The sequence below is a fragment of the Oryctolagus cuniculus genome, chromosome 17, assembly GCF_051225735.1.
Source record: "Oryctolagus cuniculus isolate XC-2025 breed Fujian yellow rabbit chromosome 17, ASM5122573v1, whole genome shotgun sequence".
Classification (NCBI taxonomy): Eukaryota; Metazoa; Chordata; class Mammalia; order Lagomorpha; family Leporidae; genus Oryctolagus; species Oryctolagus cuniculus.
The window spans coordinates 22,465,030-22,482,300 of NC_142883.1; the positions used below are offsets into that span (position 1 = coordinate 22,465,030).

At 41.4% G+C, this 17,271-nt stretch overlaps 1 protein-coding gene across 4 annotated transcripts; it reads right to left on the reverse strand.

The window, feature by feature from the left end:
* Window positions 1–499: 499 nt before the first annotated feature.
* On the reverse strand, window positions 500–15,585 carry ZPBP2 (zona pellucida binding protein 2). 4 transcript variants are annotated; one of them, XM_089318044.1, is made up of 8 exons: window positions 14,969–15,585; window positions 14,592–14,657; window positions 12,714–12,839; window positions 11,917–12,078; window positions 10,608–10,646; window positions 9,904–9,986; window positions 7,190–7,370; window positions 500–6,658 (listed from the first exon to the last, which is right to left on the reverse strand). In XM_089318044.1, the coding sequence occupies exons 1-8, from the start codon at window positions 15,099–15,101 to the stop codon at window positions 6,564–6,566; spliced, it is 885 nt and encodes a 294-aa protein (XP_089174170.1). In that variant the 5' UTR covers window positions 15,102–15,585; the 3' UTR covers window positions 500–6,563. The 4 variants fall into 4 exon arrangements, with proteins under 4 accessions (XP_089174170.1, XP_089174169.1, XP_002719391.2 ...); XM_089318043.1 differs by having other exon boundaries at window positions 10,608–10,826; window positions 14,969–15,584; XM_002719345.5 differs by having other exon boundaries at window positions 10,608–10,826; window positions 14,805–15,040.
* Window positions 15,586–17,271: the final 1,686 nt, after the last annotated feature.

Sequence of the window (17,271 nt, forward strand, 5' to 3'; positions counted from 1 at the left end):
ACCTGGAAGAAGCTCCTGGCTTCAGATTGATGCATCTCTGGCCATTGCGGTCCATTGGGGAGTGAACCATCAGATGGAAGACACCCCTCTCTCTCTGCCTCTCCGCTCTTTGTGTAACTCTTTCAAATAAATAAATCTTTTTTTTTTAAAAAAAAGACATTAAACCTAGATTCAGTACTGGAAGACATATTATGAACATTTGATAATCCTATAATTTTAAAAATAAGGCTTCAAAATATAAACGATAGGGGTGAGCAGTGTGGCATAGTGGGTTAAGCAGCTGCTTGGCATAGCTGTTATCACATATGGGAATGTTTGGACTGAGTCCTGCCTCTGCTTCTGATCCAGCTTCCTGCTAATGTGCACACTGGAAGGCAGCAGGTGATGGCTCAAGTGGTTGGGTTCCTGACACTCACATGAGAGGCCGGATGTAATTCCTAGCTCCTACTGCAGCCTGGCTCAGGCCTGGTTTTATGGGCATTCTATTGTTCTGCTTTTTTTTTTTTTTTTTTTTTTTTGACAGGCAGAGTGGACAGTGAGAGAGAGAGACAGAGAGAAAGGTCTTCCTTTGCTGTTGGTTCACCCTCCAATGGCCGCCACGGCTGGCGCACTGTGGCTGGTGCACCGCACTGATCCGAAGGCAGGAGCCAGGTACTTATCCTGGTCTCCCATGGGGTGCAGGGCCCAAGTACTTGGGCCATCCTCCACTGCACTCCCTGGCCACAGCAGAGAGCTGGCCTGGAAGAGGGGCAACCGGGACAGAATATGGCACCCCGACCGGGACTAGAACCCGGTGTGCTGGAGCTGCAAGGTGGAGGATTAGCCTAGTGAGCCGCGGCGCAGGCCTGTTCTGCTTTTCAAGTAAAAACAAAAATAAATAAAAATTAATGAAAAGCAAATAGAACAAGAGAGAGAGAGAGAGAGAGAGAGAGAGAGAGAGAGAGAGAGAGAAAACAATCCTAAACCCAACTTTTCCTGATATAAGCTTTTGTTTTTCTGGTCTTGATCTGAGGGCTCAGTAAGTAGGAACAAAAAAGAAAAGTCTCTCATCTTTTGTAGATATTTCTTTTGGGTCAGAAAAGATTAATACTTGCTTTTCAAAATAGTATCATGGTTCAGCAGGCAAACCAAAGTGACCAGCAGAAATCTTTGCAGGAGCTGATGCTGTAGCACAGTGGGTTAAGCTGCCTTCTGTGGGGCTGGCATTGGATATTGGCACAGTTTGAGTTCTGGCTGGTCTACTTCAATCCAACTCCCTACTAATAAGCCTGGGAAAACAGAGGAAGATGGCCCACGTACTTGGGCCTCTGCACCCATGTAGGAGACCCCAGGGAAGTTCCTGGTTCCTGGGTTCAGCCTGACCCAGCCCCAGCCATTGCAGTCATTTGGGGAGTGAACCAGCCGATGGAAGCTCTCTCTCTGTAACTCTGCCTTTCAAATAAATAAATAGGGGGCCAGCACTGTGGCATAGTGAGCAAAGCCGTAGTTTGAGTCCTGGCTGCTCTACTTCCTGTTCAACGCCCTGCTGATAGCCTGGGAAAGCATTAGAGGAAAGCCCAAGTGCTTGGGCCCCTGCACCTGCGTGCAAGACCCAGAAGCTCCTGGCTCTTGGATTCCGATCCTTCCAGCTCTGACCATTACAGCCATTTGGGGAGTGAACCAGCTGATGGAAGACATCTCTGACTCTCCCTCTCTGTAACTCTGCCTCTCAAGTAAATAAATAAATCTTGGAAAAAAATTATATCTAGGGGCTGGTGTTGTGGTATAGAGAGTAAAGCTGCCACTTGTAATGGTGGCATCCCAAATGGGTGCTGGTTCAAGTCCTGGCTGCTCCATTTTTGATCCAGTTCTCTGCTAATGTACTTGGGAAAGCAATGGAAGATGGCCCAAGTCTTCAGGGCCCTACACCCATGTGGGAAACCCAGATGAAGCTTCTGGCTCCTAGTTTTGATCTGTCCCAGCCCTAGCCATTGCAGCCATTTGAGAAATGAACCCAGCAGATGGAAGAGCTCTCTCTCTAACTCTGCCTTCAAATCAATAAAAAACAAATCTTTAAAAAAATTATAGCTAAAAGTAGTATCAACATGTCACATCTACTAGAATAAAAGCACCTCATTCAAGAGCCAAATTATAAATACATAATACACTTGGAAACTGCCGAAAGAGGGGCTGGCACTGTGATATAGTAGGTTAAGTCTTCACCTTTAGCACCAGAATCCCATAAGGGCACCCATTCAAGTTCTGGCTACTCTACTTCCGATCCAGCTTCCTACTACTAATGGTCTGGAAGTGGAAGGTGGCCCAAGTGCTTGTACCCCTGCACCCACTTGGGAGACCTGGAAGAAGCTCCAGGTCCAGGCTCCTGACTTCGGATCGGCCCAGCTCCGATTGTGGCTTTTTGGAGAGTGAACCAGTAGATGGAAGATCTCTCAGTCTCTGTCTCTCTCTCTCTCTGTAACTGTGTCTTTCAAATAAAATAAATAAATCTTAAAAAGAGAAATGACTGTAAGATGCCTACGCAGTACTGATAAAATTTAGACCCCAAAATGGGACAGATGAGGTGGATGTCGTGGATGCTTGTGGCACAGCAGGTTAAGGTGCCACTTGGGACACCTGCATCCCATATTGGAGTGCCTGTTTCTAGTCCTGGCTACTATGCTTCCTATTAAGCTTCCTGCTAATAAGCCCGGGAGGAGGCAGATGATGGCTCAAGTACATGGGCTGCTGTCATTCATGTGGGAGAACTAAATGGAGTTCCTGGCTTCTAGCTTTGGTGTGGGCTAGCCTTGGCTGTTGTGGGCATTGGGGAGTGATCCATAGATGGAACAGCTCGCTCCCTCCCTCCCTCCCTCCCTCCCTCCCTCCCTCTCTCTCTCTCTCTGTCACTTTGCCTTTCAAATAAATAATCTTTTTAAAAATTTATTTTGATTTAGAAAGATATAGTGATTGGAGGAAGTAATGAAATATAATTATCAATACTTCTTAGCAATGTTATAGTTGTGCAGGGAGCAAAGTGAGTTCATAAAGAAAATATATCAAAGTATCACCACCTTGATAGAAACCCTCATTCAGAAAAGCTGATTTTGCAGCAACTGTGTATCATTTTAGGTTAAGGTAAAAGGAAGAGGATGATATACCATGGTAACATAAAGGAAAACTGGAGTAGCTACATTTATTTCATACAAAGCAGACTTCTGAACAAGGAAAATTATCAGGGATAAAGAGCAGTATTACATAATGATAAAGGGATTCATTCTCCAAGAAGACATAACAAGGCTTATTAACATGTAGGCACCTAACAAAACACGTGAGGCAAAATGTAATATAACTGCAAGGAAAAATAGATGAGCCCACTCTTACACTTGGAGATTTCAACACTCTTCTATTAGTAATGGACAGATCAAGCAGTTAGAAAAGTCAGTAAAGATAGTCGAACTTTGGACAGGCAAGTGTTACAGGCACTGCTTGGTATGCCCTTATCACATATCAGAGTGCCTGAGTTCGAGTCTCCACTCTGCTTCCCATCTAGCTTCCTGCGAATGTATACCCTGGGAAAACAACAGGTGACAGCTCAAGTACTTGGTTTCCTGACACCCATGTGGGAGATCCAGATAGAGTTCTGGGCTCCCGGCTTAGCCTTGGCCCACCTCCAGCTGTTGTAGACATTTGGGGAATTGAACCAACAAATGGCAGCTCTCTCTCCATGTCTCTCTTTCTCTCTCTTTCTGTTGCTCTGCTTTCAAATAAATAAAACTGAAAAAAAAAAAAACCTAAAAATCAATAAAACGAAAATAAACTAAAAATCAATAATGATAGTTCAGAGATTCTAAAATATTTAGAGGTTGACACACTTCTAAATAACATATGGTTCAAAGAAGCCTCAAGAGAAATTTTGAAATATTTTAGGGGTTGGCATTTGGCCTAGTGGTTAGCCCCCATTAGGACTCCTGTTTCACACTGGAGTATGTGGGTTCACTTCCTGGCTCAGGTTCTTGAGATACAGATTACAAATATCCATTTGGGAGATTTGGATATAGTTCCCAGCTCCCAAGTTCAGCAACCAGCACCTGGCTGTTGCAGGGGATTGAGCCAGCAGATGAGAGAGATCTCTTTGTTTCTGCCTCTCAAATAAACAATAATTTAAATTTTTTAAAATAAAAATTTAAATATAAGTTTTAAAAATACTTTTAACTAAGTAAAATACAATTTATAAAAATTTGTGGGATTCAGCAAATAGAGTTCAGAGGGAAATTTATAGCTTTGAATATACATATCAGAAAATAAGAAAGATCTAAAATCAGTAATCTAAGCTTCCTGCATAGGAAAGAGGAGAAAGAAGAGCAATAGTACAAAGTAAACACAAATCAATGAAATAAAAAACAGGAAATCATAGAAAATCAATGAATCCAAAAGTTGATTCGTTGAAAAGATCAATAAAATTGATAAAACTCTAGCCAGGCTAAAAAGGAAAAAAGGAGAGAAGATAGATACAAATTATAAATATCAGAAATGAAAGAAGGGTCAGCACTAATGATCCCGTGGGCATGCAAACTACAGTAAAAGAATATTATGAACAACTTTATATCCACAACTTTGATAACCTAAATGAAATGGATCAATTCCTTGAAAGACAAAATCTACCAAAACTCACACAAGGAGAAATAGATGATCTGAACAGGTCTAGATATATTAAAGAACTTGAATCAATAATTAATAACAAAGAGTAGCAGGTCCAGATAGTTTTAACAATGAATTCCACCAAACATTTAAGAAAGAAATGATACCAATTCTCTACTATCACATCCAAAAACAAGTAGAAACAAGAGATATTTAAACCAATCATGTGAGGTCAGTATTACTCTAACACTACATCCAGATAAAGATATTACAATAAGTAAAACTATAGACCAATAAGCCTCAAGAACAAAAATGCAAAAATTCTCAATAGAATAACAAATTATATCCAATACTCTATAAAAATATTTAAACAAATGACCAAGGAAAAGTTATTCCAAATCTTCAAGCTGACTCAACATTTGAAATTAATAAATATAATCCATCACATTAACAGACTAAAGAAAAATCATATGATCTTGTTGGGGCTGGCACTGTGGCATAGCAGGTTAAGCCTTCGCCTGCAGTGCTAGCATCCCAAATGGGCGGTGGTTTATGTCCCGGCTGCTCCTCTTCTGATCCAGCTGTCTGCTTATGGCCTGGGAAAGCAGTAGAATATGGCCCAAGTAGTTGGGCCCCTGCACCTACAAGGGAGGTCTGGAGAGAGCTCCTGGCTCCTGGCTTCAGATCAGCCTAGTTCCAGCTGTTACAGCTATTTGGGGAGTGAACCAGTGGACAGAAGACCTTTCTCTCAGTGTTTCCTTCTCTCTATCTGTAACTCTACCACTCAATTAATTAATTAAATTTAAAAAATCATGTGACCCTATATCACAAATGTAGAAAAAGCATTTGGCAAAATACACTGCTCATTCATGATAAAAATTCTCAGCAAACTAGGAATAAAGGAGATTCCTCAATTTGACAAAAAGAAAGTCTACAAAAAGCATACACCATCATTCTTAATGGTGAGAAACTGGATGCTTTCCCTCTAAGATTGGTAACTAGGCAAGGATGTCCTCTCTAATAATTGCTATTTAACATTGCATGGGAGTCCTAGCTGATGCAATAAGAAAAGAAAAATGAAAGTATACAGATTGGGAAGGAAGAAATAAAACTGTTTACAGATGGCACGACTGTTCATGTAGAAAATTTCCAAGTATATGACAAAAAATTCCTGGAACTAAAAAGTGATGAGTAAGGTCACAGGATATAAAATTAATATATATAAGCCAGGGGCTGGCACTGTGGCATAGTGGGTAAAGCTGCTGCCTTGCAGTGCTAGAGCATCCCATACAGGCACTGGTTCGAGTCCTGGCTGCTCCTTTTCAGATCCAGCTCTCTGCTGTGGCCTGGGAAAGCAGTAGAAGATGACCCAGGTCCTTGGGTCTCTGTACCCACGTGGGAGACCCAGAAGAAGCTCCTGGCTCCTGGCTTTGGATCAGCACAGCTCTGGTTGTTGCAGCCATTTGGAGAGTGAACCAGTGGATAGAAGACTCTCTCTATCTGTCTCTACCTCTCTCTCTGTCTTTCAGATAAATAAAATAAATCTTTAAAAAAAAGTGATTTCAAACAAATTATTATATGGAAAATATAAAATTTTTATTATACTTTGCTACTCTTCTTGGCCTTAATATAGTCTTAGGTACAGAGCAACAGATTCACTTTGTAAATAACAAAACACATTTCATTAAAATCATCCACTAATAAATTTTCCTTGGTACACTGAAGATAGTCCATTCATAACTTCTTAGAAATGCCATGTCAACTTTTTTCCTGAAGTTTCTAAAATGTATATTTTCTAACTTTTTTGGTCTTACTGATGATCTTAATGGAACTATCTATGATGTTCTGGGATGTGAACAAATCATCTTAGGTACCCCATCTCCACAGGCATGCAAGTGATAATGCCTTCACCTCTAATCTTCACAATGCTGATTTCTGTTTGGAGTTTATGGGCAAGATTTAGCTCCGTAGATATGGACAGAAACACAGGTCTGACAAGTAACATCAACATCAGGACTGAAAGTGCCAGGACTACAAACCACTGCAGAGGAAAACACATGGAATAGATTATTATAATTTAGATGTATTTGATACCCGTAATATCAATATCACACTGTTTCTATAGCTATATTTTCTGAGTAATATTCAGCCAATTAAGTTTTGGAAGATTATGAGTTTCAAACTTTGTAATTTGATAATCTTAAAGATAGGAGAAAGCTAGAATTCTAATTATTTTTTCTGTTAGTAACAGCATTTATAGTATCTTCTGCTATGCCCCATTTATGAGTTCCTATTTCTTAGTTCTCTGTGTTCTGTGTAGGATTATTCTGTTTTCCCTCATAGTATAGTAGTCTAAACCACAATACTACTGAAATATTCTGTAATACAAGAGGGTACATTAGAAAGAATATACATTCAAATAATTATATTTAGAAACATGGCTTTTGAATTTTTTAATTTCCCTTTCACTAAATGTATTTTTGCTAATATAATCAGTATAAATATTCAAGGATCCTGAATTATTCATCTATTCTTCTGACTATACATTTAAATATTTATATTTTATAATTACCGCAACAGCTAGCGCAATTACTGTGTAGACCTTCATTTTTTCCAAAGCCTGGTCGACAGCTATCCAAACGTACTACTTGAAAACTGTGGTCCACAAAATGCATAGCTGGTAGAGTTTCATTAAAGTGATGATAGAAAATATATGCTTGACTTCGAAAAAATTCTTCTATCCGATCTCTTGCCTGAGATTTAAAAAACCAGAGAGAAGCACAATTATTAAACCATGAACCAGATTTCTCCTCCTGATCAGAAGCAATGAAATGCAGTATAAGCAGCCATGCTTTATACAAATAGATGGATTCCTGAAAACTTGTATTAATATTATTGAAATTATTGTAGCCTTGACTTTATCAACTACTGTCAATTCACATGCACAATGATAAAAAAAAAAAACAACAAAAACTCTATCTGGGTCCCCTACATGAATGGCAGGGACTCAAGTACTTGAACAATCATCTACAGCTTCCCAGGTGCATTAGCAGGGAGCAAGAATGAGAAGCAGAGGAGCTGGCACTTGAAATGGCACGCTAACATGGGACACAGGTGTCCCAAGTGGAAGCTTAATTTGTTGTGCTACAATACCTGCCCCTTTAATTTAGAGGCAGAGCGTGGGAGAGTGAGAACATAATTCCCCATCTACGGAAATTCCCCAAATGCCTGCAACAGCTGCTGAGGGGGCAGGTCCAAGTAGAAAGCCAGGAACTCAGTCCAGGTCTCTCCTGCGGGCAACAGAAACCAAATCACTAGAGCTGTCACTGCTGCTTCCCAGGTTCCGCATCAGCAGGAAGCTGGAATCGGAGCCAGAATCAGGTACTGACTGGGATACTTGGATATGGGACACAGGTATCTTAACAGCTAGGCTGGAATGCTCATTTCTAATTCTATATGATCATCAAGAAAAAAAAAAGAGAATCAAGCAAAATGAAAAGCAACAGTTTTCTCTAATCAGCATTACTTTTTTTTTTTTTTTTTTTTGAACAGGCAGAGTTAGACAGTGAGAGAGTGAGAGAGAGAGAGAAGGGTCTTCCTTTTTCCGTTGGTTCACCCCCCAGGTGGCTGCTACGGCTGGCGCCCTGCGCTGATCTAAAGCCAGGAGCCAGGTGCTTCCTCCTGGTTTCCCATGTGGGTGCACAGCCCAAGGACCTGGACCATCCTCCACTGCCTTCCTGGGCCATAGCAGAGAGCTGGACTGGAAGAGGAGCAACCAGGACAGAATCTGGCGCCCCAACCAGGACTAGAACCCGGGGTGCCGGCGCCGCAGGTGGAGGATTAGCCTATTGAGCCGCGGCGCTGGCCAGCATTACAATTTGATGTAATTTTTTAAAAAGACATACTTATTTAAAGGCAGAATGACAGAGAGAGAGGGAGAGACAGAAAGAGATCTTCCATCTGCTGGTTCATTCTCCACAATGGCTAAGACTGGGCCAGGACAAAGGAGCTAGGAACTCCATCTGGGTCTCCAACATAGGTGGTGGGGTCCCAAGTACTTGGGCCATCTGCTGCTGCTTTTCTAGGCACGTTAGCAGGGAGCTGGATCAGAAGCAGAGCTGCTGGGACTCCAATTGGTGCTCGGATATGGGATATTGGTGTCATAGGTGGTGGCTTAACCCACTGTGTCACAAGGCTGGCCCTGTTTTATTTTTTGAGCATAGAGTTTAATAATAACATTAACTTAGTTTCCCATAAGTCATGTACAACACTAAAGGTATGGACTCAAGAACTAGATCAGGAGAGTGAAGAGATTTTTTTAGGACTATGTCCTTAGTTTCTGAAGGATGGCAGAGGAGAAAGCCATTATTATGATCAGTATAGACATAATTTGGAAGAACCATTGGTTTAACCCAGGATGGCATGATGATGAGGTTGTTTTCAAGTTACTTAATCATCATTTGGGAAACAAGACCAGCGATCCATCCTTCTGTTATAGGTGAAATGCTTAACAGTAACCTGAGGAACTCTATAATACTGCAGATGTTCTACTCCAAAGTAACACATCTTCAAATAGCCAAGAATATCACAATCTTTGTTTAAATTACCGCAACAAAAAAATCAGTAATACTTTCTATCAAAGTTTTTTAACAAATAAATGTATTCCTTAGAAATGTTTTTACTGATATATATTTACAACATGAATAGATTTTGAAAGAAATTTTAGCTTTTCTTTTTCCTCTCTGCCCTCGATCCCCTTGCTGCCCTGTGCCTTAAGCACGCGTGACCCTCACCCGCTCCATGCTTTCCGGCCTGCATGCTCCTCCACGCGGCTGGCTCCTGGCCTGCTCTCTGTCCGTATGAATCTAGACTTCCCTTTCTCTTTTAGACAGAGCCCTCACTCTCCTATGCATTTCTCTCACTGAATAAAAAGCTTAAAGACTTACCATGCTGCCTGGTTTATTTGAGCCAGTATTCAGAATATTTCTCTGAATAAATAGCAAGAGCCCACATGGCTTATTAATATGAGGAATATTAATAAGCAAATTAGTATCATTTTGGCGACCCAGATGGGACTTTTAATACCAGAGAGATTCCCCAGTATTTATTAAAAGGAAAAAAAAGGCAGCATGCTTTAATTAAAAGAAAAAAAAATAAGAAAGAAAAGAAAAAGAAATTTTAGAAATTTAAAAAGATAGATTTTTTTTAAAGATGAAATATTTGCAAACCATTTTAAATAGCTTTATTGACTATTTAAGTACTTTCTCTTTAAAATGGAATTCTTACCTGGAGGATATTATGATTAGTGATATCTTCACAGTCAGCAGATGCATTACATGCATTTCTCCACCCTGGTGCAAAAGGATTAACTGGAGAGGAAAAAATGATAGGCCCATAAAAGGATTAAAAAAAGATTTTTAAAAGTTTCAAATATTTCAATAAAGCTCCAAATGCTAAATTTAGTATATGTGCATGCATGTGTTTCATCTAGCTATCTAGTCCTAATAACAAAGTCAGGTGCACAATTTAAATAATTTGTACATTATGACTTTACTCCATCTGGGGGCTAATGGAAGTAACTACAAGGTTTTATAATTAATGTAGATACAGTAAATTTGGTTTAGTTACTTCCTTTTATTCAGTTCTCAAAAATCCAATTTGAAATTCTATAATAAGTTAGAAGTGGAATATTAGCTGCTTAAAATCTGTATTAATAAAATATATATCCTTGGAGGGATTCCAAACATGACTTTTAAGTTATAAGCAACAATATGACATATTTGAAGGTAAATAATTAGTATGTTATTTTTATTATTATTAGTGTGTTAATTTTTAAAACCACAACCAGGCTAAGATTAATAATATACTTTAGTGCTTAACAAACACTTAAGATCTATTATTTATATCTCATATTAATATGCTAATTTTATAATCTATTATGGCTCAGGACTAAATCCATAAAATTGAAAAATACAACAATTTTTTTTTACCTTGAAAGGCTATAAACAGCTCATGTACGAGACCATGTTCTGGAATTTTAACAAAATGGCACTTATATGATGGTTCTATGACATGACATGACAAATCAGAGATTAAATTATCCAAGATTTTCTTCAGCACTCTAAAGAGCAGGTCATTATATCTTCCTGCACAAGACTTGGTAGTGAAACGTACAGCCATCTGATATGAATAATCAGGTTCCCGATAGGCTTTAAAAAAAGATGAGAATAAAAACAACTGTGCCTATCATTAATTTCCTCTACCAAACAATTTTCAAATAACTAAATCCTACCAACTTTTCTAATCAGCATAGAAATTTCACTTAGCTAATAAAATGGTTTTCAATTTGTCTTCACACAAACACACAAAACTAGTAACTTGAATGAAAACATGTTATTTTCACCTGATATATTTATCTACCTAGTGCAGGGATAGGGAATGTTTTTTCCTGCCAAGGGCCATTTAGATATTTAGAATATCATTTGCCAGCCATACAAAATGATCAATTTAAAAATTAATCTGCTACAGATTCACTGGATTTCGAGTCCAGCCTACGGTTGCTTTGGCAGGGCCAGACCAAGTGAGTTTTCAGGCCTTATACAACAGGCCTAACATTCTCCAGCCCTGACCTAGTTTAACATGAGAAATGGATTACATGGGTTGGCTAACAGGTAACACTGTCAAGAAAAAAAAGGATTGCTTAATTTGCAGAAAGTGTCACACTGCTGTCAGAACTGTTCTAGCACAGAGGTCATTAATTTGCTTTTAGAGAGTTAAACACCAGTCTTTACAGTACCTGGCAAAACAGTGATAAATAAGATTGTGCTTGCTACCAAGACAGTGGGAAATGTCGAGTTGAGAGAATTATTTAGGGCAGACTATCCTGGTGTCAGGGCCAGCCCTGTGGTATAGCTGTTAGGTTCGAGTCCCAGTTGCTCCTCTTCCGATCCAGCTCTCTGCTAATGGCAGGGGAAAGGAGCATAAGATGGCCCAACTTGGGCCCCTGCACCCACATGGGAGACCTGGAAGAAGCTTCTAGCTCCTAACGTGGGCCTGGTGCAGCTCCAGCCATTGCGGCCATTTGGAGAGTGAACCAGTGGACAGAAAATCTCTCTCCCTCTCCCTCTCTCTCTGTAACTGCCTTTCAAATAAATAAATAACTCTTTAAAAAAAAGTTTAATTAGCCAAATACAAAAATACTCTAACAATTATCTCTCACAGATTCATTTTCACTAAATAAGAAAGCTTATGTTTAATTCTGATCCAAACTAAATGTACAAAATGTGTTTAAATTCTTACCAAAGATCATGAAATCATATCTCTTCTTTACTACAGTTTCTTCTTGGGTTTCTGCTTTAACAGTCTTATAAGAAAGAGTACACGTGTAAAGTCCAGACAAAGCCTCCATAAAATCAATCACTATCAATTTTCCTGTTGTTGTTATATTCATTCTATTATTTCCTAAACAGAAATAGTCAATTATTTGATTATTTAACATTTGATTCAAATATTATTTAATAAACTTGAGGTTATAACTAGACACAAAAATTTTAAAAAGTAATGTACTATTTCAACTTCAGGAATCCAAGAAAATGTTGATTCTGTGATATAATATCACATAAATACAGTTTTGGAATACATCCTTTTTATAAATTCATTTTTTGTTATCTAGTTTTGATTGGTTCATGCCAGTATTCAGTAAATAAGATTGTATGGCCCTGCATTACCATATCTCTTCACATAAAGCAAAATTTAATGATGTTTCTACTCCAAGGCACTCTTGTAACATCACGAAAAATTATACATTAAATATTTCATCTCATATCACTGGTGCTACAAGGATAAATTTTATGTTTTACAAAGGCTTTTGAACTAATACATCTAATACATACAGTTTTGGGAAGCAGTGTACAAAACTGCTGCTTCAGTTTTTGCATGAGAAAATAAGACACAGACCAAGATAAAACATGAATCATTCAAGTATGGACTAAGTAAAACTGCAGTTATATTTAAACTTGTTCTTTCCAATAAATGACAGTGCTTTCCTTAAAAAATTTACATATTTAAAAAGGATATATTAAAATCAAATATTTTACCTGTTAATGTCTTTTCATTTGGCCCAACCCATAAGTAGGTGGGATCCACTGTTTCTTTTCTAGAACGTACAAAATCCATACAGATAAGGACTGGGCTATTTTGATGTAATTTTACATATATTTTCACTGTGACAAAATAAAATGTATAAGTTCATTAAACAGCAAATTAAATGAAGACTTACACTCCTACCATTTTGTCCCAATGATATTAATTAGTTCTTTTTGGATTTCACTAATTCAAAGTCAATATATTACTATAACACTCAGAATGTTTATCCAAAGTCCTTCTTGCTTCTAATAGTAAGTTTTAAAACTTGTAGGCTGCTAATCACTTTTTCTGTGCTATTATAGTTTTCTTTTTTTTTTTTTTTAAGATTTATTTATTTGAAAGTCAGAGTTACAAAGAGAGGAGAGGCAGAGAGAGAGAGAGAGGTCTTCCATCCGCTGGTTCACTACCCAACTGGCCACAACCCCAAATGGCTGCAACGGCCAGAGTTGCACTGATCCGAAGCCAGGAGCCAGGAGCCTCTTCTGGGTCTTCCACATGGGTGCAGGTGCCCAAGCCCTTGGGCCATTTTGTACTGCTTTCCCAGGCCACAGCAGAGAGCTGGATCATAAGTGGAACAGCTGGGTCTTGAACTGGCACCCATATGGGATGCCAGCACTGCAGGTGGTGGCTTTACCTGCTACACCACAGTGTCAGCCCCTATAGTTTTCTTTATCAAAATGTATGTAATACATTCTAATGTACAGATTCAGAACTCAAATCAGAATTTTTGAAGGGTTGGTATAATCAATTTAAAGTTCAGAAGAGGACTTGATTTTGGTTGCAAAACTATAGTATTTTAAAGATGATGATGTGGCGTGGCAGATAAAGCCACTGCATGTAGTGCTGACATTCCATATGGACACCAGTTTGAGACCCAGCTGCTCCACTTCTGATCCAGCTCTCTGCCGTGGCCTGGGAAAGCAGCAGAAGATGGCCCAAGTCTTTGGGTCCCTGCACCCAAGTGACTCCACGTGGGGGACCTGGAAGAAGCTCCAGGCTCCTGGCTTCTGCTCGGCCCAGCTCCATCCATTACAGCAATTTGGGGAGTGAACCAGCGAATGGAAGACCTCTCTTTCTCTCTCTGCTGCTCTGTGGCTCTGCCTTTCAAATAAATAAATAATTTTTTTAAAAAATTAATCTCTCTTTAAAAAAAAGATGATGATGGTCATCACGAGGGAAATTTCGTATTTAATTGTACATTTCCTCTGTCGGCAATAATAACTAATCCTATACTGTGCGTGCCAGGAAACTGTTCCGCAGTGGCCTGTTCTTTCAGATTTGGTGACAGCAGCGATTGTATGCTTGGGATCCACGCAGTGCCACGAGATATTACAGTTTACCGAATGGCGGGTTCTGAGCACACAAAGCCCCTGTCCTACAATTTGGCGGTGATGGGAGGAAAGGATCCAAACATGGCGGGATCCCAAACATGACAGGTGCTATAGACTGGCTTGAGGTTATCTAACGTTAGCTGTGGGACTGTTTTCCTCGGAGGCTGGGAAAGTTCCTGGCACAGTGAGGAAGACGGGAGCTGAGCAGGAGTTCCAGTTACGCAGGCCTTACTAACAAGAGGGGCTTCCAGCCCCGGAGAGGGGCTCCTGCGGCACAGCCACCTGGAAGTGAGGTGACAGGAGGGGAGCAGACGTGCGTTGCATCCTCGCTCCTTCCGGCCGGGCGGCGGGAGGCAGGGTCATTCAGCTAAGGCTAGGGTCGCTATGAGGACAGGCCCAGCACACAGTAGGCGCTCAAGAAACGCGGGAAGAACCTTAGCAGACCCCCGGCACCCCGGCTCTGCGGAACGGCCCTGCGTGTGGGGCGGGCCTTGTTACCTGGGTGTCCTGGCTTGCCATAGATGAAGCCTTTCTTACTGAGTAAGGAAGAACGCTGCCATCCAACTGCGGAGGGGAAGAAACCACGGAGTTTTTAGTGAGGGGAGGAGCCAGGGCTCCGCGTGGGGCAGGGCAGGGAGGAGCGGAGGCGGCTGGAAGGGCAACGCCCCGGGCAGAGGGGACAGGCCTGGGGCCCTTGGAGAGGAGCCACACCTCCTGTGAGGTACCAGAGCACCGCGGAGAGAAGGACCCACGCTCGCATCACGACTCAGGAACTACCGTGGAGGGCTGGGCGCCTTCCTACCTCAGCCCCAGCCCAACCCCTCCCCATCGCGCCTCCACAGGAGTAGCAAACCGCCGGGGGTCGCCTCCCCTACCGGTCTGTCGCTGCTGCGGGAGAGCGCATGCGTGCCTCGAATTCGCGCGCTGTGGGGGGGGGAGGCGGGGCCAGAGCCCCACCCCACCGAGCCCACGTGGCCAACGTCGTGCGCGCTTCGCGCCTCGCGCCATTTTTCCATGCTGTGGGAGGGCTGATCGTCTGAAAGACCCTCCAGGGAAGAAGAGCCAAGGGCAAAGGAGGCCCAGGCTTCGAGAGTGCCGAGACTTCTTCAGTCCAGGGGCTCAAGGAACTGAGGAGCGCACACAACGACCGCGATGGGGGCTGGCGGCTAAAGGGCGCGGCCGGAGAACTTGAAGGAGGGAAAAGCGTGAGAGGATTTCTCGCGCGAAGTGGAGAGCCCCGCGCGGGAATGGCCTTCGCCTTTCTTCCATGATCTCTGTGTGGAAACCGTGTGGCTAATCTCTTTGAAATTCTGAACGCCTAATTTTTTTTTTACCTAACTGCATTAATCTTCCCATAAAACCAGGCCCTGAAGACGAGTAGCACCTCCAGGCTTCCTCATCCCCCTGAGGAATTTTGGATTATCATTTTCAACTTCACTGCAGATTTATCTGAGACTGTGAAGTAACCTTGCTTTAGAAAATGAACTCAACTGAAAGGCAAGAGCCCGAGATTGCTTTTCCCTGGGGATGGACGACTAGTCAGAAACAGCAGGAGCGTGTCTGCGTCTTTCGTGGTTCCTTCTTGGCTACTGATTGGGTGGCCCACAACTTTTTTTTTTTTTAAAGATTTATTTATTTGAAAGGCAGAGTTACAGAGAGGGAGAGGGAGAGATAGAGAGAGCTAGAGAGCAATGGCTTTCATCTGCTGGGTCACTCCCTAGATGGCTGCAAGGGCCACGCCTATCTGAAGCCAGAAGCTGGGAGCTTCTTCCAGGTCTCCCACACAGGTGCTGGAGCCCAAGGACCTGGGCCATCTTCTTAGGCCACAGCAGAGAGCTGGATCGGAAGTGGAGCAGCTGGGATTCTAACCGGTGCCTACATGGGATGCTGGCACTGCAGGTGGCAGCTTTACCCTCTATGCCACAGCTCTGGCCCCGGCCCCAACATATCATGTGTTGTTATTTCTTAGCAGTGGGACACCACCCGCAGTTCAGTAGTGGTTTTGAGTAGGTTGGAACATAGAGAGCCCAAGGTTCAGACAGGGTGCATAATGGTTATTTAGGGTGTGATCAAGAGTTTTCAGTTTTAATTTCCTTTGAGCCGAGTCAGTATTTGGACTATCTTAAATGGTCCAGGAGCAACCTTTGTCAGTAATTTCATTTTTAGTCACTGTTAATTTTACCTATATAGCAAAAACCATAAAATGTGATTCAGTGACTCAGATCCAGCCATTGGCAGTTACCATGTCTAGATTTCATGGTTTAGTCTTAACTGTTCCCCTTCTTGAAGTGATGATAATGAAGACAAATTTAGGCATTATCTTCAATTCCCTAGAAGCTTGTCATTCCAGTTTTAGTCAAAGTATATTTTAAGTCCACAGCATGTTTTTGGGCTTCCCAGTTATAAGTACTTAATTCTTTTTTTTTTTTTTTTTTTTTTTTTTTTTTTTTTTTTTTTGACAGGCAGAGTGGACAGTGAGAGAGAGAGACAGAGAGAAAGGTCTTCCTTTTGCCTTTGGTTCGCCCTCCAATGGCCGCCACGGCCGGCGCACCGCGCTGATCCGATGGCAGGAGCCAGGTGCTTATCCTGGTCTCCCATGGGGTGCAGGGCCCAAGCACTTGGGCCATCCTCCACTGCACTCCCGGGCCACAGCAGAGAGCTGGCCTGGAAGAGGGGCATCCGGGACAGAATCCGGCGCCCGTGATCAACTTGGAATCCCACAAGAAGAGATTTAACCAAATGAGTTGTAGTCATCTATTCAAAGTATGTGTCCATTCTTTTAAAAATAATTCTTTAATTTTAGACGTTTTAAATTATAGGAAAATTGCAGAGTTCACCTATACTCCCACTTTTCCCTATAATTGACACATTAATATTACATTTCTCACAATAGCCAATATTGATACATACTATTAGTTAAAGGCTATACTTTGATAAGATTTCTTCAGCTTTTAGCTAATGTCCATTTTCTGCTCTCGGGTTTCAACCAGGATCCCATATTATTTTTATTCGTAGTATCTTCTCAGATCCCTTTTGAGCGTGACAATTACTCAGACTTTTCTTGTTTATGGTGACATTGACCTGGCCTCAAGTGATCAGGTATTTTGTAGAATGCCTCTCTACTGGAATTTGATGTTTTTCTCATTATTAGACTAGGGTTGTGGGTTTGGAGGAGGAA